The 22218-nt window shown below is 57.4% G+C and overlaps 3 protein-coding genes across 6 annotated transcripts; 2 read left to right on the plus strand and 1 right to left on the minus strand.

Moving 5' to 3' along the window:
* Positions 1-3225: 3225 nt before the first annotated feature.
* On the minus strand, positions 3226-3900 carry CLDN25 (claudin 25). The gene has a single exon (XM_075723340.1). It carries the CDS (start codon positions 3898-3900, stop codon positions 3226-3228), a length of 675 nt encoding a protein of 224 aa, XP_075579455.1.
* Positions 3901-6009: 2109 nt separating this feature from the next.
* Positions 6010-8040, plus strand: LOC142595405 (G protein-activated inward rectifier potassium channel 4-like). Its single transcript, XM_075723415.1, has 3 exons — positions 6010-6183; positions 6291-7482; positions 7697-8040. The coding sequence occupies exons 1-3, from the start codon at positions 6010-6012 to the stop codon at positions 8038-8040; spliced, it is 1710 nt and encodes a 569-aa protein (XP_075579530.1).
* Positions 8041-9146: 1106 nt separating this feature from the next.
* UBE4A (ubiquitination factor E4A) lies at positions 9147-22142 on the plus strand. 4 transcript variants are annotated; one of them, XM_075723160.1, is made up of 19 exons: positions 9147-9288; positions 9374-9550; positions 9817-9929; positions 10618-10770; positions 10901-11064; positions 11223-11457; positions 11611-11802; positions 12717-13050; positions 13313-13439; positions 14395-14702; positions 15580-15712; positions 16799-16986; positions 17976-18076; positions 18193-18306; positions 19160-19334; positions 19477-19657; positions 20107-20254; positions 20511-20668; positions 20877-22142. In XM_075723160.1, the coding sequence occupies exons 1-19, from the start codon at positions 9165-9167 to the stop codon at positions 21013-21015; spliced, it is 3264 nt and encodes a 1087-aa protein (XP_075579275.1). In that variant the 5' UTR covers positions 9147-9164; the 3' UTR covers positions 21016-22142. The 4 variants fall into 4 exon arrangements, with proteins under 4 accessions (XP_075579275.1, XP_075579276.1, XP_075579277.1 ...); XM_075723161.1 differs by having other exon boundaries at positions 10901-11060; positions 11255-11457; XM_075723162.1 differs by lacking the exon at positions 10618-10770 and having other exon boundaries at positions 10901-11060; positions 11255-11457.
* The last annotated feature ends 76 nt before the right edge of the window (positions 22143-22218 follow it).

Consider the following 22218-nt stretch of genomic DNA (forward strand, 5'->3'; position numbering starts at 1 on the left):
CTCCGGTGGCTTTTCAGTGCCGGATTAGTGTTGGTGACAGCTGTGAGGGCTAGGATCAGCTCCTGTTTTGGTGGTCATGGTTGTTTTTCTTTTTCTCTTTTTTTTTTTTTTTTTTTTTTTTTTCCCCTCCACCCCCCACCCCCCCATTGACTTTCTTTAAAAAATGTGCCCCGTTTGCGTTTCCCTTTGCGGGCAGCCTGTCCTTGGTTTGAGCTGCGGCACTTGTTTTAAACCAAACGTTCCGAGTAAGCGGAGGGGGGATCCTGGTTGTTAGGACTATGCAGATTTTTCTAAAAGTGCAATAAAAGCATTTGTTCTATGTTAGAATGAAAAAGCTCCCTCCGTGTTTTTATTTCGCTCCAGTGTTACACCTTAGGGTTCCTCCTGGCTTCATTACAAAGAAAGGGAGGCAGGAAAAAAAAAATACTGTGGGCAAAGCAGTGCAGAAATTTTTGCAGCTTGATGAAGGTCCCAGGCAGGCAGAACCGTGCGTGCACTCATGAGCTCACCGTGGATCTCCTGTGAGGACAGCGGAGCACTCGGGAGCTGCCGGGACAGGAATTTCGGATGCTTTAGCAGAAAAATGGGTGAGTTTGGTGACTCTGAGCGTTGCCAGGCTTGGAGCAGGCGTGCAGAGAAGCGTGTGGGGGAGAGGCGGGGAAGGCAGGTCCCAAGGGAGATGCCGGTGGTCGTTATGGATGCCAGGAGGTGTTGAGTCTTGTTTTTTGGAGCAGAGAATCTCTCCTGGAGCCCTTTCCCGCTGCAAGCCGCTCTGCATCGACTCGGGGCAGGGTTGGAAAAGGGAGCCTGCCGTTCCCAAGCAAGCAGCGGTAAATAAGCATTGACGTTAAAGGGAAAAGCACTCTCTTCCTGTGGCCAAAATCTCTATTTTCTTTATTAATTGGGGAATTGAAACGTTTAATTACATATTGAGCCGCTAACATGACCCTACGTTATAACAGTGCCCTTTTACCTGCTGCTGCTGGCATCGCTCTGACAAAATAACAGATTTCTTGTCAGCAGCGTAGGAAGAGGGGAGAAACACACACGCGGGTGAGGTTTTTTTCCCCGACAAATCAGACAGATGTTTCTGGGCCTTGTTCCTAGCACAAAATTCGTTGCAATTAGCAGAGCTATCTCTGAATGGAAATTGTCAGCACGGTCCCACCGTTCTGTCGGTGTGCGTTTCCCCGCTGTTTAGGAATAAAGAGCTCCCGTGGGAGAATCTTGCGTTCTCCTGGTTATTTTACGATGAAGTAGAAGCGCCGCTGTCTGCAGGGACTCAAGCTGCCTGTGTCCAAACAGCGAGCCGTGCTCCTTCCGGGTAACGGGATGCCATGGAGCCGGGGCTGCTGCTTTTGCAGCTTTTTTCCCCCCCGTTGTCATGACGGAGAGCAGAAGGATGAGACCTCGGACCGATTTCTCAGGGTACTTTGACTGCAATGAATGAAAAGCATCGAACTTTTGAACAGAGACCCCAGGGCCATGCCGATGCGTGCTCAGCAGCTGCGCTCGCTCCTCCCCGCCAGCAGACTGGCGATTTCTAGATGCTTTTGCAACGCTGTTGTGTCAGCCGGACTGGCAGGCGAGTCGGATGCGGTCTGGGGAGAGGTTCTTGAATTAGGAGAATCCGGTTATTCCGACTGTCACGGGACAGCAGCTTTGCCCCATTCTTTGTGCTGCTGCCAGGAAGTGAAATATCCAGCCGATGTCCAAAGCATGCTTTAAAAAAAAAAAAAAAAGCAGACTTCTCACAAGAGCAGGTCGGTGCCTGGAAAGTCATGATATTTGGATCGGGCTGGAAGGCAGGAGTGTCCTGAAGCTGGAAACCTCTGCTCCGTGTCTTGTTCTCCCCTTTCCCAAGGGCGTGGGTGACGGGTTACAGCCAAAACAGACTTGCTTTGCTTTCTGGGTCGCTCGGACCTCTGGAGGGCAGCTGACAGCGTGCGGGTCTCTGGAAGCACGCTCGCTCGCCAGCCAAGAGTGCCGCCCTCCTGTTTTGCCTCCCTTGATCTTCCTTAGGAAGGACAGAGCACCCGCCTCTCCCCTCTTCACTCGCCGCGCGACTGGCCGGCAGCGAGGGAAGCGCCTGCGGATCTCCTCTTTCTCTCTCCCTGCCCACCCGCTCCTTTCGCTCCTCTTCACCTGAGCAAAGTGCAGGTTTCACAAGGGGACTTTCGGAGGAAAGCGGACTTTGCTTCCCCAGGAATGTCGGCGTCGGCTGGGGGCTTCCTTTCATTCGGTCACGCGCCCGCGGCTTTTGGCCTGCGGGGATTAAACCGGCGGTGAACTCGGTTTTTAACCAGTGCTGTAGCAGCGGGCTGGCTTCTGTCGGGACTCTGGGTGGTAATCCAGGCTGACGCTCCGCGCTGCGGGTCGCAGAGAGGCGTGCAAAAGCAGGCTTTACTTTTACAGCTGAATCGGGAAGATGCAGAAGAAATGGTTAAGGAGACCCCCCAAACACTGCTCTTGCCTCTTGTGCACAGGTGAACGATGCAGTTGAGGAACTTTCTACGTGAAGGTCTGTGGCACACCTGTGGATTTAGTGTCTTAGCTGTGAGAAAATGAGGCTACTGCAGCGGCCGCGGCCGCCGGCATCCTGCCTTTACAGCAGGAGCAGTCTTCGGTACCGCCTCGTCCCACGTTTTTTTCCCTCTCCCCCTTGTTTTCCACCTTTCCCTTTTTCCCCCCAAGCTTTTCCGGACGGACCAAAGCACTGTAGGAGCGGCAGCGCTGCCCCTCGCAGCTCCCACCCTTCCTCCCCGCTCGTGCCGTGCCTCGTGCGAGACGCAGCTGTACGTTCAGAGCTCAGAAACACGCTGCCGATGACCGCGGTAATTTATTGCGAATGCATCAGAGCGATACGGACATGCAAGGAATGAGCTGCTACGCTGGGGCGCAGCTGTTAACCACAACAGACTTGGCTACGGGGGCATTCGCAGGGGACGCTAACGCAGCGTCATCGGTAAGGGACTCCACCACGTATGTCGCCGGGAGGACCAAGTGCTGCCCGCTGCTCTGCCTCCTTGCCTTCCCACGCTCGCTCGGTGAGCACTGCAGGAAAAGCTTTTGCTCCCGAAAAAAGAAAAAGCGAAGCAGGCACACAGAGGAAGGATAAAAAAATCTGCAAGGCAGCTCTAGGAATTGGCAAATCATCCTGGAAAACATGCAAGAGCCATCCCTGCGATGGGAAGAGCCGGGAGGCGCGTGGGGCGCCCCGAGTCCCTAGATGACCAGGTCTCTGTTTTTGGGGTGCGGGGAGTGGCCCCTGGCCGGACCCTGTGCGGCAGGGGGCTGGCGGCAGGTGGGGGCCGGCGGCGTTTCGGCCCTCGCGGAGCAGGTGCTGCAGGCGAGGAACAGCCCGCCGGCGGCGAGGAAGGCTCCGGCGAACCACCCCAGGAAGGTGGCCTCCCCGAATTCCCAGCGGGGGACGATGTTGGGGACGGTGTTGTCCCAGAAGTCGAGGACGGTGTTGTAGGCGACCCAGGAGACCGGCGCCAGCGTGGCCATCCCCGCCATGCCGAACGCCGCTCCCCCAGCGAGCAGGAGCCGGCGCTTGAGCCCGGGTCTGTCCTCGCAGGCTCTCCAGCCCTCCAGCCCCGGGGCGGCGAGGAGGCACCCCAGCAGCCCCAGCCCATTGGAGAGGCACATCAGGAGGCGGGAGATGCGCAGCGCCAGCGGCAGCGCCAGGAAGGAGCCGTGGGCTCGGCATTCGACCGCTCCCTCCTCCCGGGCGATGCAGACCTGCCAGAGCCCCATGGTCCAGACTTCCAGCTCGTTCAGGTCCAGGTTGAGGCTCTTCCAGAGTGGCACAAAGGTGGTGACGCAGGAGGAGACCCACCCGAGGAGGGCCAGCAGCATCCCCGCCACCTGCGCCTTCGCCCGCCGGCTGCCGGCCATGATAACGCCGCTGCGCTAACCTGCGCACCGGGCCGAGATAAGCTGCCCGGAGCGGCGGCCACGGGCATTAACGCTTGTGGAGCAGCGTCCGCCCCGCTGCCGGCCACGTCTGGCGCCCGGGGGAGTGAAATCAAGCCTGTTCTTCCAACGCCGGGGTGTGGCCACGGTCATTTTCCAGCCGTTGTTGGTTTTTCCACGCTAAAAGGAAAGCGCGCCCGGCTCGGCAGGAAAAGCCGGGTGCATCCCCCACCGTGCCTCCAGCCAGGGTCCCGCCGCTGCCTCGCCGTGCCCGGGAGGGTTAAGCCAAAGCATGCAAATCCTCCGAGCCTCGGCCACCCCCAAGCGAGAGCCTTGGCAGGGAAAGCGGCTCTGAGCAGCGGCGGCTCCGGCCGTGGCGGGACAGGGAGGGGACCCCGAGGCGGGCTGCAGGCAGCGGAGAGCCGGCGTCGGGCTCTTCTCAGGAGGGTTTGAGGCATTGGCTCTCATTTGGTCATTAAATAAATACACAAAGAAACCTTCGAGAGCTGCGTCGAGGACGTCCAAGGGCGGGCGCGCCTTCACCCGGTGCTCGCAGGCAGTCACCCGTCACCCCCTCCCGCGCCCAGCACCTCGTCAGGGGACATGGTGACTGGTGCTTTACGTGAGCAACCTCCTGCCTGGGAGAAGACATCCCGCTGCAAAAAAAAAAAAAGATGGGGGAAAAGGATGGGCCGCATCGTCAGGAAAATCCCAACTTTGCTCGCCTCCCATCCGCCCCCGCACGCATCCCCTCCGCAGGGTCTGGCTTGCAGATTCATCTTCCCTGGGAGATTAGCGACTAATCTCTCCTTCATCTGCCGTCTGTCTTATCAACGGGGGTATCGGGGGCCAGGCTGGTAAATTACCGAGTCCTCCTGGCGCCGGGGGTCTGGGCCCGGTGGGCGTCGGGGGCGACCTTCGCAGGGGGCTCCCGAAAGGAGGACAGAGCCGGGCGCGAGGGAGCACGGACCGGGCAGGAGAGGGGGACGTTTTCCAGCCCTTGCTGATGGTCCCATCCCCAGGAGTGGATGGGGAGCATCTTCCCGAGGGTGAGAGCAGGGAAATCCGCCGGGAAACCCCTCCTGCTCCTTCCCTCGGGCGTTCAGGGCACGATTCCTTCTGATTAAATCATCTCGAGGTAATTGTGCCCGTCATTGAGCCAGATTAAGGGGTCACCTTCTGCCACTGGAGCAGGACTGGCGACCGCTGCCTAGCTCCCCTTCCTTCCCTCCCACCGGCTGCGGCGGCACAGCCTGGCGGAGGATTCCCATCCGCGGCCGGCAGGAAGATGCCCGGCAGCAGCCGGGGTGGAGCGGGAGTCACCAGCCGAGGACGACACCTGCCAGCCTGGACATGAGGTGGGTGCCCCCCTCACCGGGGGTCGGTGCGGGGCCGGGAGGTCTGTCCAGAGGCTGGTATCCTCCGTCGCCATGCCAAGGACCACTGGTCCTGCTGCTTTGCAGCGGCAGGGGATGCTCGGAGGAGGCAGAGCGCCCACGCTCGCCATTCCCATCCCCGTCCCCATTCCCATCCCTGTCCCTGCAGGTCGCCACTCTCTGGGTTGTATTTGCAGGAATGTGACCTCCCACTGCATCTCCCCGCAGGGACCAGGCTGGGCTCAGCCCGTCCCAAGGAGCCCAGCTACGGCGTCTGCATCTCCATCACGGGCTGGCCTTCCTCCCGCGCCCGGGGGCTGCCCGTGCCTGCTCGGAGCTCGTTAGAGAACTGGCAATTATGGCTGCATCCCGGGACGAGCGTGGAGCACAGCCGCGGGCCATCGCCCGGAGCTTGCCCACTGCTGGGGCTGCTCCCTGCCAGAGGCGGACGCCTCCTTCCCTGGGCTCTGCAATGCAATTATGGCCCCTCATGGGCTCGGCCGTCTGTTGCCATCCCATAGCCGCCCCGGCACGGTTCCGTGGCTGGCACTTGGGCTGCCGGGCGAGGGCAATCACACGGGACCCCGGCCCATGGGGGTGCAGAGAGGGGCTGGAACCCCGCACCACCCTCTGCATCCAAAATAACCCCCCACTTTGTGTCCCCCGCAGCAGGACCCCGTGCCCAGCCCAGGGCTGAGCCCCCCCCGGCACCGCCATGGTGCTCCCCTGCGCCTGCAACGGCTTCGGTAGCGGCTGGCTGGTGCCCGAGGAGCCCCGCGGCCGCAGCAACTCCATCCCCCCGGTGCAGACCCCCACCGCCAAGCACATGCTGGCTTACCTGCCCCGGCCGCCCACCAACACCGGCCGGTACGGCACCTTCCCCCAGAAGGTATGGCTCGCGCCGGGGCTCTGGGGCATCCCTCGGACGGGATGCCGCCGGGTGGCTGTGGTTGTCGGAGGCAATTTCTCACCGATGGGCTCCTTTCCGCCCTGCAGCCCAAACTCCCAGCTGCCCCCGGGGCTATGGCAGAGGACGGGCAGCAGCAAGCCGGTGCCGCTGCTGCCAAGAGAAGCGCCCCGATGCCAAACTACCCCTCCCCACCTCGCCATGGCAGCATCGTCCCTGGTGAGCCATCCCTGCCGCCGAGCTGCAGCAGCGTGGCCGCCCAACACCATCCCAGCGATCCGTCCCGGTGCCCACCAGCCGCCCCGTGGGAGGCGGGCGCCCGCAGGTACCCGCTGCATGCGCTGAGCGTGCCCAACATCCCCAGCTCGGTACCCGGCAAGACACCCATCCGCAGCACCGCCGCTGCCATCCCCGCTCCGGAGGGACTGCAGGGCCGGCGCCGCAAGCTGCTGGAGGAGGACGGCCCCGTGGTCCAGGCCAGCAAGCGGCAGCGGCAGCGCTACGTGACCAAGATGGGCAAGTGCCAGGTGAACCTGGGCAACATCCAGGAGAAGAAGCGGTTCCTCTCAGACATCTTTACCACCATCGTGGACCTCAAGTACCGCTGGTTCCTCTTCGTCTTCATGATGTGCTACATCGTCACCTGGGTGGTCTTCGGCACCGTCTACTTCTTCGACGCCTGGGCGCGGGGCGACGTTGGGCACCGGGGCGATCCCGAGTGGCGGGCGTGCATCGAGAACGTGGACGGCTTCATCTCTGCCTTGCTCTTCTCGGTGGAAAGCCAGCGGACCATCGGCTACGGCTCCCGGATGGTGACGGCCGACTGCGCCGAGGGCGTCATCCTGCTGATGGCACAGTCCATCGTCGGCTCCATGATCGACGCCCTGATGGTGGGCTGCATGTTCGTCAAGATCTCCCGGCCCAAGAAGCGCGCCCAGACCCTCATCTTCAGCAAGAACTGCGTCATCTCCCACCGGGACGAGAAGCTCTGCCTGATGTTTCGCGTGGGGGACCTGCGGGACAGCCACATGGTGGACGCCAAGATCCGGGCCAAGCTGATCAAGTCCCGGCAGACGGCCGAGGGGGAGTTCATCCCCCTGGAGCAGTCGGAGCTGAACCTGGGCTACGACACGGGGGAGGACCGCCTGTTCCTGGTGGAGCCCCAGGTCATCTGCCACGTCATCAACCGCCGCAGCCCCTTCTGGGACATGTCGGCCGAGTCGCTGCGCCGGGAGCAGTTCGAAATCATCATCATCCTCGAGGGCATCGTGGAAGCCACAGGCGAGTGGTCTGCGGGGGTCGGGGTGGGGACGGGCGGCTCCTCTGGGGTCCTGGAGATGCCGGGCGAAGCTGGGCTCGGGGCTGGCATCCTGGCCAGAGATGCCAGGGGTCGAATCTGGCTCTACCTTGGCAACGGGTGACCCAGGGCTGGAAGGCCCTCGTTAGGGTGGTTCGTTGCGGCAGCGGTGGCGGCTCAGCCGTTGTCTTGCCGCAGGAATGACGTGCCAAGCCCGCACCTCGTACACGGAGGACGAGATCCTCTGGGGGTACCGCTTCGAGCCCTGCATGTCCCTGGAGAAAGGCGCCTTCCGGGTGGACTACAGCCGCTTCGAGATGACCTTCGAGGTGCAGACCCCAGCGGCCAGCGCCAAGGAGCTGCAGGAGCTGAAGGAGCAGCAGGAGCGCTCCACGCTCAGCCTCTACCGGGACCACCTCCTGCAGCCCTGCGCCCCGCCGGGGAGCGGGCACGGCGAGGATGCTCCCACCGGGCTGCGCGTCCCCAGCAGCACGGCCGAGGACAGCCGGGACGAGCCGCCGGAGCCGGGGACCGCCGCCTGAGCCGTGGGATGGGTCACCCAGCCGTGCCCTCGGCGCAGAGTGGGTGCCCGGCGGAGGGTCCCGCAGTGCCATAGCCCACCCTCCCGCCGCCGGGCTCAGGCCTGCTGCAGCCATGTGGCGTTAGTTTTGCAGAGTCGTTCTTTTGTGACAAGGAAGACGAGATCCAAACAAGGGGTGATTAAGGTCTCTTAAGTAAAAAAAAAAAAAAAAAGCACACAAATAAATCGGTTTGTTTTGTTTGTATGACACTTGACAGGGGCTGCTCGGACCCCGTAATGCACAGCACGGGGGGGACCGGGCGGGGAAGGGCTGGTGCCGGCCGCCCGGCGGGAGCCAGGAGCCCAGGCTGGCGGGGGGGGACTCTCCCGCACCTTCGCCCCCCGCTCGCAGCGGGGCCTGGCGCAGCCCCAACCCCAGCGCGGCCGCTCCCGCGGCCGGAGCCTGCCGGCCGTGGCGGCTTTTATAGCATCTCGCCCCGCCCCGCCCCGCCCCATTGGCTCGGCCGCCCTTGGCCACGCCACGCCACGCTGACTGACAGCTGACAGCCGCCGAGGAAGGTTGGGCCCCGCGGGCTGCCGTAGCGCCCCGCGGCACGCCGGGAGTTATAGTCCCGGGAGGGGGCGCGGCCTCCTCGGGACCCCCCGTACCCCGCCGGGGCTGAGACTCGGCCCGGAGCGGGCGGCGCCGGGCCCCCAGAGACCCCCGAGGACCCCAGAGGCCCGCGGGGACCTCAGAGACCCCCCGGAGCCCCAGAGACCCGCGGGCCCCGCAGCGTCCCGGCGGGGCCGGTCTGCGGCACTCGCTCCTCCGCGCCGCCAGGGGCCGCTGCCGCCCGCCCGCCCTCTCTCCGGCTTCCGGCGCATGGATGTGACGCCTATTGAGACGCGACGCGGTGACGCCGGCGGCGGCGGAGCTGAGTGCCCTGGGCCCGGTGAGCGCCGAGCGGGCCGCGGCAGCGGCCGGTGCCCTCGCAGCGAGCGGCTGGGCCCGCCGCGCCCCGGGGAAGCGGCTCGGGGCCCGGGCAGCGCTGCTGGGGGCCCTGACGGCGCGGCTCGGCGCCCTGACGGTGGCTGTCCCCGCAGCCCTGCCCCGGCCCCCCCCGCATGGCGCGGCCCTGAGGGGAGATGACCGACCAGGAGAACAACAACAGCATCTCCAGCAACCCCTTCGCCGCCCTCTTCGGCTCCATCGCCGACGCCAAGCACTTCGCCGCCGTCCAGAAGCAGCAGCAGCTGCGGCAGCTGAGAGGTAGGGGGGGGCGCGGGCGTCGGGCCCTCCGGCCGGCGGAGCTGAGGCTTCTGCCGGCGGGGCATTGAGCAGCTCGGCTTTGCAGGCGAGGAGACTTCGGTCAGCCAGGATGACTCCGACAACAGCGTCTCCGAGAGCCTGGATGACTGCGACTACTCGGTGGCTGAGATCAGCCGCTCCTTCCGCTCGCAGCGGGAGCTGTGTGAGCAGCTCAACATCAACCACATGATCCAGAGGATCTTCCTCATCACCCTCGACAACAGTGAGGAACCTTGGGAACCCTCCTCATTCTGCCAGGGGGGCAGCTGGGGCGGGCGTTACAGGCTGGGGGAACTCCGTTGCACTGGGCAGAGCTTGCCAGATCCATCCGAAATTGGAGGGTAGAGCTGGGAGAGGGCACCTCCCTCAGCGCAGCAGCTCGCGGCAGGCGCCTCTGCCACGGGCAGGGCCCTGCCCGCTGGTTTCACCGCCTGCCGGCACATTCTCTGTCGGTTTGGGTGAAGTGGGTCGATCTGCACTTTTTCTCAGGCGACCCCAGCACGAAGAGCGGGAATGGGATCCCAGCGCGCTGCGTCTATCTGGAAGAAATGGCCACAGACCTGGATGACCAGGACTGGCTGGACATGGACAACGTTGAGCAGGTAGGGCCGCCTGCCTCGGGCCGCAGGCATTCCACTCGCTTGGGCGACAGGAATTGAATTTATTTCCTTGCAATGCATGCATGCCACATCCCAAATGCAGTCTGTTTGCCAAAGCCTGGCGTGGAGCTGCCGGTTGCAGCTTTGGTGGAAATGGCCATGGGGTTTTGGGGGTACGAGGCTGAGAAAGGCTTAGATTTTGCTGCTTCTCTTCCCTCCTTCCAGAGGCTGTGGGAGTGTGCTGCCGTGCAGATCAGCTGGGGATGGGAAGGGGAACAAATTTGGCCTGGATGGGGCGTGAGGGAAGGCTTGCGTGCGGCTATGGGAGGCAAGCGCCGCCGGCAGCGGGGCAGCGTGCCGTCTCTTGCACTGCCAAACCAAACTTTGTGATCAGCATTCATGCACGTGATCAGCTTCATTTGCAGACGCATCAGCTGTTCCTGGGGGGTGGTTCGGTGGAAATGACTTCTGTCAGGGCTGCTGCCGCTCTTGAAGGGGACTGGAGAAGTTGCTCAGCCAAGGAGCAAGCCTGAGGGTTTACACTGTAGTGCACTGTTACTTAATGAGGGATGGAGAGAGCTCTTCCAGGCAGAAATAATTTAGCTTGCGGCAATACGGGCCTTCTTTTTCTGGAGGGATTGTCTCTCTGCCAGGGCCCTTTCACTTTCTGTCTGTCTTTGCTGGTGCCTAGGCCCTGTTCACTCGCTTGCTGCTGCCAGAGCCTGGAAACCACCTGATTTACATGACCTCCGCCAGCACTCAGAACCTCTCTGCCGACCGGGATGCGGGGGAGAGACAGATTCTGCGCTACCTCTATGCCTGTTTCCAGAGGGCAAGAGAAGAGGTGGGCAGGGGTTTCTGAGGAAGAAGGCAGTTCTGTCACCCAGCTTTCTGCTCCGAGGTGACCACGATGAGGTTTTGATGGGCAGAAGCGGATGCCAGGGCCTCAGCTCTGTCTCGTTCTCCTTGCATAGATAACAAAGGTCCCAGAGAACCTGCTGCCCTTTGCTGTGCGCTGCCGGAACCTGACTGTGTCAAACACTCGCACTGTCCTCCTCACCCCAGAGATTTACGTCAACCAGAACGTGTACGAGCAGCTGGTGGACCTGATGCTGGAGGCGCTGAGAGGGGCACGTAAGTCCGGCCGGGTTGCGCCGCTAGCTTCGTGCTGCGAGGCCGCCTTTCACACTAAAGCTTGCAGGAAGAGCGTCCTGGACTCGGGTGAAGCTTTGGCTCCCCTCCTTGCCAAGAGGGAGGGCTGCGTTTAGGTTGTGGCATGTGTACCTGCGCTTGGAGTGTCATGGTGACGGCCTTGCTTCCCTCCCTAGACTTTGAAGATGTGACCGAGTTTCTCGAGGAGGTCATAGAAGCCTTAACGATGGATGAGGAGGTGCGGACGTTCGGGGAGGTGGTGGTTCCCGTGTTTGACATCCTGTTGGGCAGAATCAAGGACCTGGAGCTCTGCCAGATCCTGCTGTACACGTACCTCGATGTGCTCCTCTACTTCACGAAGCAGAAGGACATAGCAAAGGTGGGTGCCTCGGCCGTGATCGAGAGCTCCTCTGTGTGTGTGTGCTCTTACACCTCTCCTTCTTTTTGATAGCCTGTCCCAAACCCCTCAGCTTGTGGGTTTTTTTTACTGGAATTTTATGTAACCATCAGCATGTCCTGCTGCGTTCCCTAGGTTTTTGCAGGCTACATCCAGCCCAAGGATCCCAGCAATGGACAGATGTACCAGAAGACTTTGCTAGGCGCCATTTTAAACATTTCCTGCTTGTTAAAGACCCCCGGCGTAGTCGAGAACCATGGCTATTTTCTGAATCCATCCCGGTCCAGCCCGCAAGAGATCAAAGTGCAGGAATCCAACATCCATCAGGTGGGCCAAAGCGTGATAGCACTGCTTCCCCATGTGTTTTAGTGGCCTCTCGTTGCCCAAGGGTTAAAGACGCGATGTCAGGGCTTCCGTTCCACCACCAGCTCTTATAATAATAAGATAATCTGGCTTGTGACTAAGCAAGTCACGAAACTGCTTTAGATTCCCCAGCTGTAACACATGAATGGTTTCGCCTGCTTCCTCAGGTTGTTGTAACCCAAGTCTTTGTGTCAAGCAAGTCGTGTTTTATCAAAGTAGTTGTCTGAGCTTTGGGAAAAGGGGAGGGTGGTACTCATGGAACAGATCCTAGCACCATAACTTGAGGTGCTACGTGACGATCATCTGTCTTAGCTGTTGTAATCGCCAGGAAATAGTTTTTAGTACCTGTCCTGTAATAAAAATGCTAATTGACTCCCCAGCAGTGAAAGCAACAGGCGGTATTCTCTCTCGTTATGAAAGTAAATAGCTTTCTCAGAGGAACAGTGCTCAGAACATTTCAGTAGGTAAGGAGTGAAGCATCAGAACGCAGGATATAAATACAGGAGTAAATTTGGGTGTGGAAGCGGTCACAGAGAGAGGCTTTCCCAGCCACACCATTTTTTTCGGGGTTGTTGTTGCTGCCAAAAACGTGTAAAGAATTTGGGGTTTACTCCCCATGGAAACAACTTGCTCTCGACTATGCTTTTGAGGATGTCCCTAAATATACTTTGCCTCGGGATCTGACCCACTCGTAACGTGTGTGTCTGACGGGTGATTAATAGAGGCGTCCTGGCCGTGATTTACTTTGGAAGCCCTGCCCCTTGGAAGAGCAGGATGCGGTCTGGAGCCGGGAGAGCTCTGAGAGCATTAATGATGGGAGAGGCAAAAGAGCGATCCCACCAATGACTCCTTCAACCACGTTCTGTTCCCCATAACAGTTTATGGCCCAGTTCCATGAGAAGATCTACCAGATGCTGAAGAACCTGTTGCAGTTGTCTCCAGAGACGAAGCACAGGATTCTCTCCTGGCTGGGAAACTGCCTCCACGCGAACGCGGGCCGCACCAAAATTTGGGCTAACCAGATGCCGGAGATCTTCTTCCAGATGTACGCTTCGGATGCCTTCTTCCTCAACCTGGGAGCTGCCCTCCTGAAGCTGTGCCAGCCCTTCTGCAAACCAAAATCTCCGAGGCTGCTAACCTTCAACCCTACTTACTGTGCCCTGAAAGAGCTGAACGAAGAGGAGAGGAGGAGCAAGAATGTACATATGAAAGGTACGCCCAAACCTCAGGGGAGCAAGGGAGTGGGAAAGGGGATCTCCTCAGGTCTTTACCTCTCTCAGTAGCACCCTCTCAATGCACGCCAGTAAAGGGAGAGTTGAATGAGTCGAGAGAAGGAAGGGAAGAGCTGAATACAAATAAAATGCTGCCTTGCATCGCCTGCAGTCGTTTTGTGTCTTCAGCGGGAGCTCGCTTGATCCCTGTCCTCACCAACGCTGCTGGGTAGGACTCGACACAGAGATGCTTTTCATTCCAGGTTTGGAAAAAGAAACGTGCTTGATACCTGCTCTGAGCGAGCAAGAGCCGGAGTTTGCAAACAGCTACAATCTGGTGACAGAAAACCTGGTACTCACGCAGTACACCCTTCACTTGGGATTTCACAGGTAACTGCTCTCGGATCACCCCTAGTGCCGCTTTCCACCTGCATACGGCCACGTAAATTTTTAGTAAGTACTCAGAATACAGGGTGTGCCGGTTGCGCTGCCAAGTACCTTTCGTTGCACGTTTTGACTGACGTTTGAGCCTCGGGCTCACTGATTTTTGGAAAGAAACTTTGTCCCCTGGTGCTCACAGTCAACGCTAACAGTCTTATGGGCTCCACATGATTTATAGAAACATAACAGCCAAGTGCTGGCTGTCTGTGGGTCGCGCACTTCCCCCTCTCATCGGGGAATGAGCTGCTGGCGTCTCGCTTCTCTACTAGAAAGCGTCTCGGTGGCAGAGCGCCTGCCTGCTGCGAGCTCTCCGAACAGCCCCAGTAAAGGGATTTAATGTGAAGCAGAAATGCAAGGTAGCTGTCCGTTTCCAGGAAAGGATTTTCTGGACACCAGAACACGCTATTTTTCTCAGCTTCTCTCTGCAAATCGTTGCTTGGATACTGTGAGGTCACCGCTGATCCAAGCACCGTCCCCTTCTGGTTTATTCTCTAAATATAGAAATAGACGAAAAAGTCATGCAAGTGGCTTGTTGCTGGGAAACTGAAAATGTCACCTCGCAGGCATCGCTCAGGCTTGCCGGATTCCTGACCTTGGTAACCTAAGGGGGTTCGCAGCTGTGCTGGCTCGTTGTCCGCGCCCCTGCAGAGAGCTTCGCGGCGGTCGTCAGTTTACCAGGCCGCTGTGCAGACTGCTGCGGTTCCTCGGTCCGGTCCAGTATCCTCCCAAGTCCTGGCTTGCCTTTCTCCAAAGGTTTCCCATCACTGGCCCCTCAGACAGATTATCCACAGTAAACAGTTTGAACAGGATAAAAGCGTGCGCTAGCTTATGTATTGCTTAGGTGCTCTGTGCTGAACATGTGTACGTCTCGCCTCATCTCCTCCTTGCCTTGTTTTCTGGGTAGGTTGCACGACCAGATGGTAAAGATAAACCAAAGCCTTCACCGCCTGCAAGTAGCGTGGCGAGAAGCCCAGCAGAGCTCCAGCCCTGCTGCCGACAGCCTCAGGGAGCAGTTCGAGCGCCTGATGACCATCTATCTCTCCACCAAGACGGCGATGACGGAGCCGCAGATGCTGCAGAACTGCCTGAATCTGCAGGTGTCCATGGCGGTTCTGCTGGTGCAGCTGGCCATGGGAAACCGCGGGACGGAGCTGCTAGAGCTGACCTTCCCGCTGCCAGAGGTGGAAAACAGCACATTGGCCTATGTGCCAGGTGATGCCGCTTGTCCCACGGGCCATCTGTCCGTGTGCCTACCGCAATTGACCGTCCAAGTCTAGAGCTACTCGCGTATTACTGCGTCTAGAGTAGTCACACGTGCGCGGCCCGATTCCTTAAGATGCTTGTAGCACCTGGGTTTCCTCTTCACTGAGGTGCTTAAAGGACATTTTGCCTCTGAAAAGAAGGGTTCCAGAGCACGTAAAACAGCGTAGGGAAGGTTAGCCACAACTTCAAAAAACAGCAGCGAGGTCAGAAGCCCCAGAGAAAGCTGGGAGCTCCTCATTCACCTTACAGGCTAATCCTGGTACCTTCTAGATGAGCACCGGGAGAGCTGTCTGAGGAAGGACCTTCCTGTCCAGGGCAGGACACAGTGCTACAACCGATGGCATCTTTCTTTGTGTTGAATATTCTCCCTGAAGAGGGTCACTTGAAAATTTGGGGCTCTTTTGAGGGGCCACACTTAGGGTATTGATGCTGCTGACGTTTTAAAGAGCCCCCTCACGGCCAAGTTGCAAAGTTTTGCCAAATACTGTATTGCTTTACTGTTCTCCCCATGCACAAAATCCTCCTTGTGGTTTCTGTTTAGAGATTCTCTTCCCTTGAGCTTTTTTGTGTAACAGTGCGTACGATCAGCAGACGGCTGCTGGGTTTCACCCTGTAAGCGACCTGACTTCTGAGAGAGGTGAAGTGAATCCTGTGTGTTGCACATTTTATCAGGCTGGGCATCCTTCACGGCTGCGGTGTTCTGATACAGCTAGTCAGTTCCCAAAACTTCAATTGGAATTGGGGCGATGAGGGGAGAGCAGATGGGAGGCTAGAGAAGGGCAAAATGAGCTGCCCGAGGAGGAACTCACGTGCAATCTGTTTGCAGAATTCTTTGCCGATAATCTGGGTGACTTCTTCATTTTCCTGCGGCGTTTCGCTGACGACATCTTGGAGACTTCTGCTGATTCCCTGGAGCACATCCTTCACTTTGTTACTGTTTTCATGGGTGATGTGGAGAGGTAAGTACAGCCCCGGGTGTGAGCCCTGGGTGCTTATCTGCAGAGCGCCCAGAGGGGAACAAGCAAGTGGAAATTGTCAGAGGTGTTTTGAGGTTTGGTTTAGACATCCGTGAGTGGGTTGATCTCATCAGAGAAGCTAAATTCTGCCCGCAGGATGGCACAGTGAACGAGGCCCTTGCAGGCTTCAGGCGAGGTACAAACAGGATTCGGTGTCTAAATACTCGTTTGGTCGTATTACACAGGAGCTTCATCAGCGGGAGTCATTTTGGTACTTGTTAGAGGAAGCTATTGGGATTGCTCTGTTTGGAGAGTCTCTATGAAGTCTACTATGGTAGCTGAGCACTGCACAAAACTGAGTAGTTTTAGCAATCTTCCTGATAAGACGTTGCTGCATACGCTACGTTTCTGCTGTTCGTTTGTTTACACTTGCATGTGTAAATACAGCGAACTCACGGCGGCGGCAGGAGCAGATGGGGATTTCACTTGGTAGGCAGCTCTCGCTGTTCCCGCTCTCCCTGGGCTGGCCCCGGGAGACGGAGGCTGTAGTTCTTCCTGGCAGTACCCTGCGGCGTGACCTTGGGCATGTGGTTCGGCTTCTGCCCCACACGTGCGGCAGGGGAGAGTTTTATACCCTCACCTCGGTGATCTGTCCTGTACTGGACAGCAGGCCTAGTGGGCAAAGCGCTTTGGACTTGCAGGATAAGTAGGAAGCAAGTCGCTGGGCAGTAAGTAAACGGCTGGGACGGCAAGTCAGGTTTGCTCGGGAGCTACGGCTGACGAGCAGGCACGGGCTGTGAGCAGCGTGCGCTGCCAGGGAGGGAGGAAAGCAGCAAGCTTTGCTGTTGCCACGCCCTCTCGCCTCCCTGCCTGAGATTTAACTGCGGGCATTGAGTGCGTGCCTTCACCCCGTGGCTCCAGGGTTGAGGGGGAGCCGCTGGGCGCCAGTGTTAGTTTTGCAGATGGTCTGCAACAACTGGGCACTCCCGCATGGATGGGCGCAGCTCCTGGAGTGTTCCCTGCACAGCTCGGTCCCCGCCCCCTGGCCCTCATGCCATCCGGGATTTGCTTTGTTGTTTTCTCTTGCAGGATGAAAAATCCTCATCTGCGAGCCAAGCTGGCAGAAGTGTTGGAAGCTGTGATGCCTCACTTAGATCAGGCCCAGAACCCACTCGTCTCGAGCGTGTTTCATCGCAAGCGGGTGTTCTGCTCTTACCAAAACGCTGCTCATCTTGCCGAGGCGCTTATCAAAGTCTTTGTCGATATCGAGTTTACTGGTAAGCACGAAAGGGGAAAAGTTGTCTTCCTTCTGTAACATCTGCAGGGGGAACGTCTCCAGGGTCTGAAGTACATCGGTGAAAACAAACGCATCGATTTGTGCTTTGTTAAGCTGCTTGGCGCTGTTAGGCAGGCGGCATTCCAGCAAAGCGTCAGTCTTTCCAAGGTTCTGGCTTGTACAGAACTGCGTATCTAGAAAGGATAACCTCTGGAGCTCAAGCTTTTCAGCTCAGCAGCAGTTATAGCGGGTCCTCACTCATCCTCTTCTAATGCGGGATCGGTTGTACCGCTTTGAAATCGGTGACAGATTTCACTGTTGTCCTGGTTCAGCCCCAGCCAGCAGCTCAGCACCACGCAGCCATCGCTCACTGCCCCTGCCCTGGTGGGATGGGGGAGAGAATCGGAGGAATGAGAGTGAGAAACACCCCTGGGTTGAGATAGAACAGTTTAGTAGTTGAAATAAAGAAAAATAGTAATGATAATAACAACAACAACATAATAATAATAATATACAACGCCAGTAATGCCCAATGCAGTTGCTCACCACCCACCAACAGATACCCAGACAGTTCCTGAGCAGCGATCGCTGCTCCCCGGCCAACCCCCCCAGTTTCTATATTGCCCATGACGCCGTATGGTATGGAATGGCCCTTGGGGCAGTTTGGGTCAACTATTCTGGCTGTGCCCCCTCCCAGCTTCTTGTGTGCCTGGCAGAGCATGGGAAGCTGAAAAGTCCTTGACTACCATAAGCAGTACTTAGCAACAACTAAAACATCGGCGTGTTATCAGCATTATTCTCATGCTAAATCCAAAACACAGCACTATGCCAGCTACTAGGAAGAAAATTAACTCTATTCCAGCTGAAACCAGGACAACTGACTTGTACAGGAGCAGGGTTTTTACTTCAAACAAACTGCGAAAAGGAATTAGCAGCCCCTGCCTGTGCCCGCCACCCACTTGAAATGCTCTTACTTTTGCTTATGTCTAGGTGACCCGCACCAGTTTGAACAGAAGTTTAACTACCGCCGTCCCATGTATCCCATCCTGAGGTACATGTGGGGCACAGATTCGTACCGGCAGAGCATAAAGGTGAGTCAAGGGGCACGTATATAAGCGTGCGTGCGCAGCTCTGTATAGAGCGCATGGACCTGTGTCCTGCCGTTGGGACCGTGCCACGGCATTCACCGTTCTCTCGCTCCTTGCAGGCTCTGGCTGATTACGCCTCGGAGAACCTGGAGGCAATGAACCCCCCTCTCTTCTTGCGCTTCCTTAATTTGCTCATGAATGATGCCATTTTCCTGTTGGATGAAGCCATACAGGTAGGGCTGTGAGCGCAGGTGCTGTCGGCATCACGCAAGCAACAGTTCTCGCTCCCCCGAAGACGGCCGGGTGCGATACTGCCCTTCCAGCCCTAGAACAGTATGGGTTTGCTCTGGTCCTGCCCGATGAATCTGTGCAGTAGATACTTGCAGGAAGCGATTGCAGGCTGGTGTGGCCAGCGCCCTGGGAGAAGGGGTGACGGCAGAAGGACGGCGGGGTCTGGACCCTTCCCTTCCTCCGGTGTCCTGGGGGGCCAGTCAGAACAGAGAGTAGCAAAAGGGCTTTTTTCAGATCCAGCGTGAAGCGTGCTGGGGGAGTTGCGAGGACATCTGCCTGTTGCTAATCTGGACGCAGCCAGGCTGTAAACAACCTCTGCAGTTTTTGATTATCAAATCCCCGTGGCCTCTCCGCAGGTGCTTTATCCTAACAAAGGCCTTTTGTCTTCCGGCTGTTTTCCTTTGGGTTTACAAAGCGAGTGCCAGGTGAACTCAGGTCCCTGGTGCGTGGTGACTGTCTCTCCGCACCTTTCAGAGCTGCCTGTGGTTGCTAGAAAGGGCTTTTTTGGGGAGCTTTTACCTGCCATAGAATGGATTGTTGGGAGGCCAGCAGATAGGACAGGTGATGTGGATATTGCCCATCTGGTTGTGAACATTTACCAACTCGTCTAAACGAGTGTTTGGTGGTTTTTGAAACATGTGTGGTTGAGAGAGGCCTTTTCAGGCACTCTGTTGTACCTTTTGCATCCCGACTTGGCCTCTGTCAGCCCGGAGCAGTGCAGAACAGGTCTGGCTTAGCTGTCGTTGCCCATTTACCTGCCTCTTCTCCCACACACTTCCCACCGTGTCTTTGCAGTACCTCAGTAAGATTAAAGTTCAGCAGATTGAGAAGGACCGTGGCGAGTGGGACAGCCTGTCCCAGGAGGCTCGCCGCGAGAAGGAGTCGAGCCTGCAGATGTTTGGTCAGCTGGCGCGCTTCCACAACATCATGTCCAACGAAACCATCGGCACTCTGGCCTTCCTGACCTCAGGTAGGGAGAGCAACCCCTCCTGCCCGCCGGGAGCCGGAGAAGGGCCCTACCTGGGGGCGAGTGGGCAGGAGCTTGCTTTTAGGGTGGTCGGAGCGGGATGGGATTGCTGTGAGGCTCAGGGAACTGTTGGTTTCTGTTCCAGAAATTAAGTCCCTGTTCGTGCATCCTTTCCTTGCTGAGCGCATCATCTCCATGCTCAACTACTTTCTGCAACACCTGGTTGGGCCTAAAATGGGAGCTTTGAAAGTCAAGGATTTCAGCGAGTTTGACTTCAAGCCGCAGCAGCTCGTGTCTGACATCTGTACCATCTACCTAAACCTTGGGTAGGTGACAAGGGAGAGCTGGCGCGTGGGGCGGCATGAGCCATCCTGCAGCCGTCCCCGGGACGTCCCCGCTAGCAGAGCCCCGTGGCCCCCTGCATCACAGGGCGGGAGCGTCCCCTCTGGGAGCAGCGCTAACAGAATCGCTCCGTGTGCTTACCACAGGTCTCGGTGGGCCTTTTGGAAGCGTGCTGTGCTCTTCTGTCCTAATTTTAATTTAGATTACCCTGGGGAAGTCAGCTGCAACCCAGCCAGCAGGGATGGAAGTTAGGCACCATCGCTGTTACGTTCATACCTTGGGTCGCTCTGGGGAGGACCTGGGAGAAATGTTTAATTACGGTCAAGCTTTTTCTCTAGCTTTGAGTTCTTTGCTATGGTAATGCAGCTGTGTGTTTCGCAGCCCGATAAATGTGGATTCTTAAACCTTTGCCCTCTTTCAACCTGTGGTCCAGGGATGAAGAAAACTTCTGTGCCACGGTGCCCAAGGACGGCCGCTCCTATTCGCCAATGCTCTTTGCCCAGACCGTTCGGGTTCTGAAGAAAATCAACAAGCCCGGCAACATGATAGTGTCTTTCAGTAACCTGGCTGAGAGGATCAAGGTGAGAACCAGAGTGAATTTAAGCTCACAAAAAAAGGTGGAACTGGTTCCTGGCATCCTTTTCCATCGGTGTATCGCTGCGTCTTTGCTGTGGAGCTGGATTTCTGGGAGCAGGGCTTCCTCTGAGGCTCGGGGGGGCAGCTGGGAGGGCTCCCTGCCAGCACGGACCTGTAAATGCTTTAGCTATGCGTTGGGAGCAAAGCCGGTTTTGAAAGAACCGGGAGACCGAGTCTCTAAAAGCGGCGCATGCCTGCCAGTCTCTTGCAGACCGCCAGCAGCAGGAGGAGGAGACGTATGCAGATGCCTGCGACGAATTTCTGGATCCAATCATGAGCACTCTGATGTCGGACCCTGTCATACTGCCCTCATCCCGTGTCACTGTGGACCGGTCGACTATAGCCCGGCACCTCCTCAGGTACGGAGCACGGGCCTCATACGTTGATGTTTTTGGGGGATCTGTTTCGCTTATCCAATGATACCTGGCCTCAGCGTGTCTGCTTTGCTTAACAGCAGAAAGATCATGCCGCTCTTCCTGGCCTACCTTCCTCTTGTATTTTTTTTTTTTTTTTTTTCCTTAGCGCTGGAATTGTCTGAATAATCTCCTCAATGCTTTTGTCTTTCAGCGACCAGACGGATCCGTTCAATCGGAGCCCCCTCACTATGGACCAGATCAGACCAAACACGGAGCTTAAAGAGAAGATCCAGCAGTGGCTTGCGGAGAGGAAAAAGCAGAAGGAGGAGCTGGAGGACACACTGAACTGAAAAACAGGATCTCATCCCTAGACCTGCAATCGACGGCGAGATCAGCACCTTGCAGGGGTAGCGGCTGGAGCACCCAGGCGTCTGTGCAACTCGCCACCTTCATTGAGACCGCGTTTCATGCATCGCCACCACCTCCGGCGTCCCTCCTAGGACCTTTCCTTTCATCCCTTGTTCTGTCTTTTCCTTTCAAGACTTACTCTTTAGTACTCGGACTTTCCACTGCACTACAGCTTTGAGCCTCTGCCTCGGGGGAAGGCAGCAGCCTCCCATTGTGGCCTGCCGCCCCGGCCCTCCGTTTCGTGCTCTCCGCGTTGGCCGCGTTCTTTTCCAGCGACACCAAAAACCTCCCTCTGTTCTCTTGCTGTGTTTCAACTCTGTAACCGTACGTTCAATGTGAAAGCGATGACCTCTGTGTCCACAGCCCTTTCCAGGGTGAGATGCGGGCGCAGACTGGAGCCAGGGACAGTTACGCTGCTTGTACAGTGACGGTTGCGTAGCAGGGTTTCCTTTTGAAATGATCTTTGGGAACAGAAGGGTGTTGGAAATTAAATAGAAGGAGATGATCTTTGGGAATGGAAGGGTGTTGGAAATTATAGAGAAATGATCTTTGGGAACAGAAGGGTGTCAGAAATTAAATAGATGATCTTTGGGAATGGAAGGGCGTTGGAAATTGAATAGGTGATCTTTGGGAACAGAAGGGTGTTGGAAATTAAATAGATGATCTTTGGGAATGGAAGGGCGTCAGAAATTAAATAGATGACCTTTGGGAATGGAAGGGCGTTGGAAATTAGATAGAGAGATGATCTTTGGGAACCGAAGGGTGTTGGAAATTAAATAGATGATCTTTGGGAATGGAAGGGCGTCGGAAATCAAATAGATGATCTTTGGGAATGGAAGGGCATTGGAAATTGAATAGAGAGATGATCTTTGGGAATGGAAGGGCATTGGAAATTAAATAGATGATCTTTGGGAATGGATGGGCGTTGGAAATTAAATAGATGATCTTTGGGAACAGAAGGGTGTTGGAAATGAAATATAGAGATGATCTTTGGGAATGGAAGGGCATTGGAAATGAAATATAGAGATGATCTTTGGGAATGGAAGGGCATCACAAATTAAACAGGGAGATGCTCTCACAGCCGGCGGTGGTGTGGCGGCGGTGGAAGAGCCTGCGGCGGGGAGCGGGGGCGAGTGGGGCGTCCC

This window comes from Pelecanus crispus, chromosome 19 (assembly GCF_030463565.1).
Source record: "Pelecanus crispus isolate bPelCri1 chromosome 19, bPelCri1.pri, whole genome shotgun sequence".
In the NCBI taxonomy this organism is placed as follows: domain Eukaryota; kingdom Metazoa; phylum Chordata; class Aves; order Pelecaniformes; family Pelecanidae; genus Pelecanus; species Pelecanus crispus.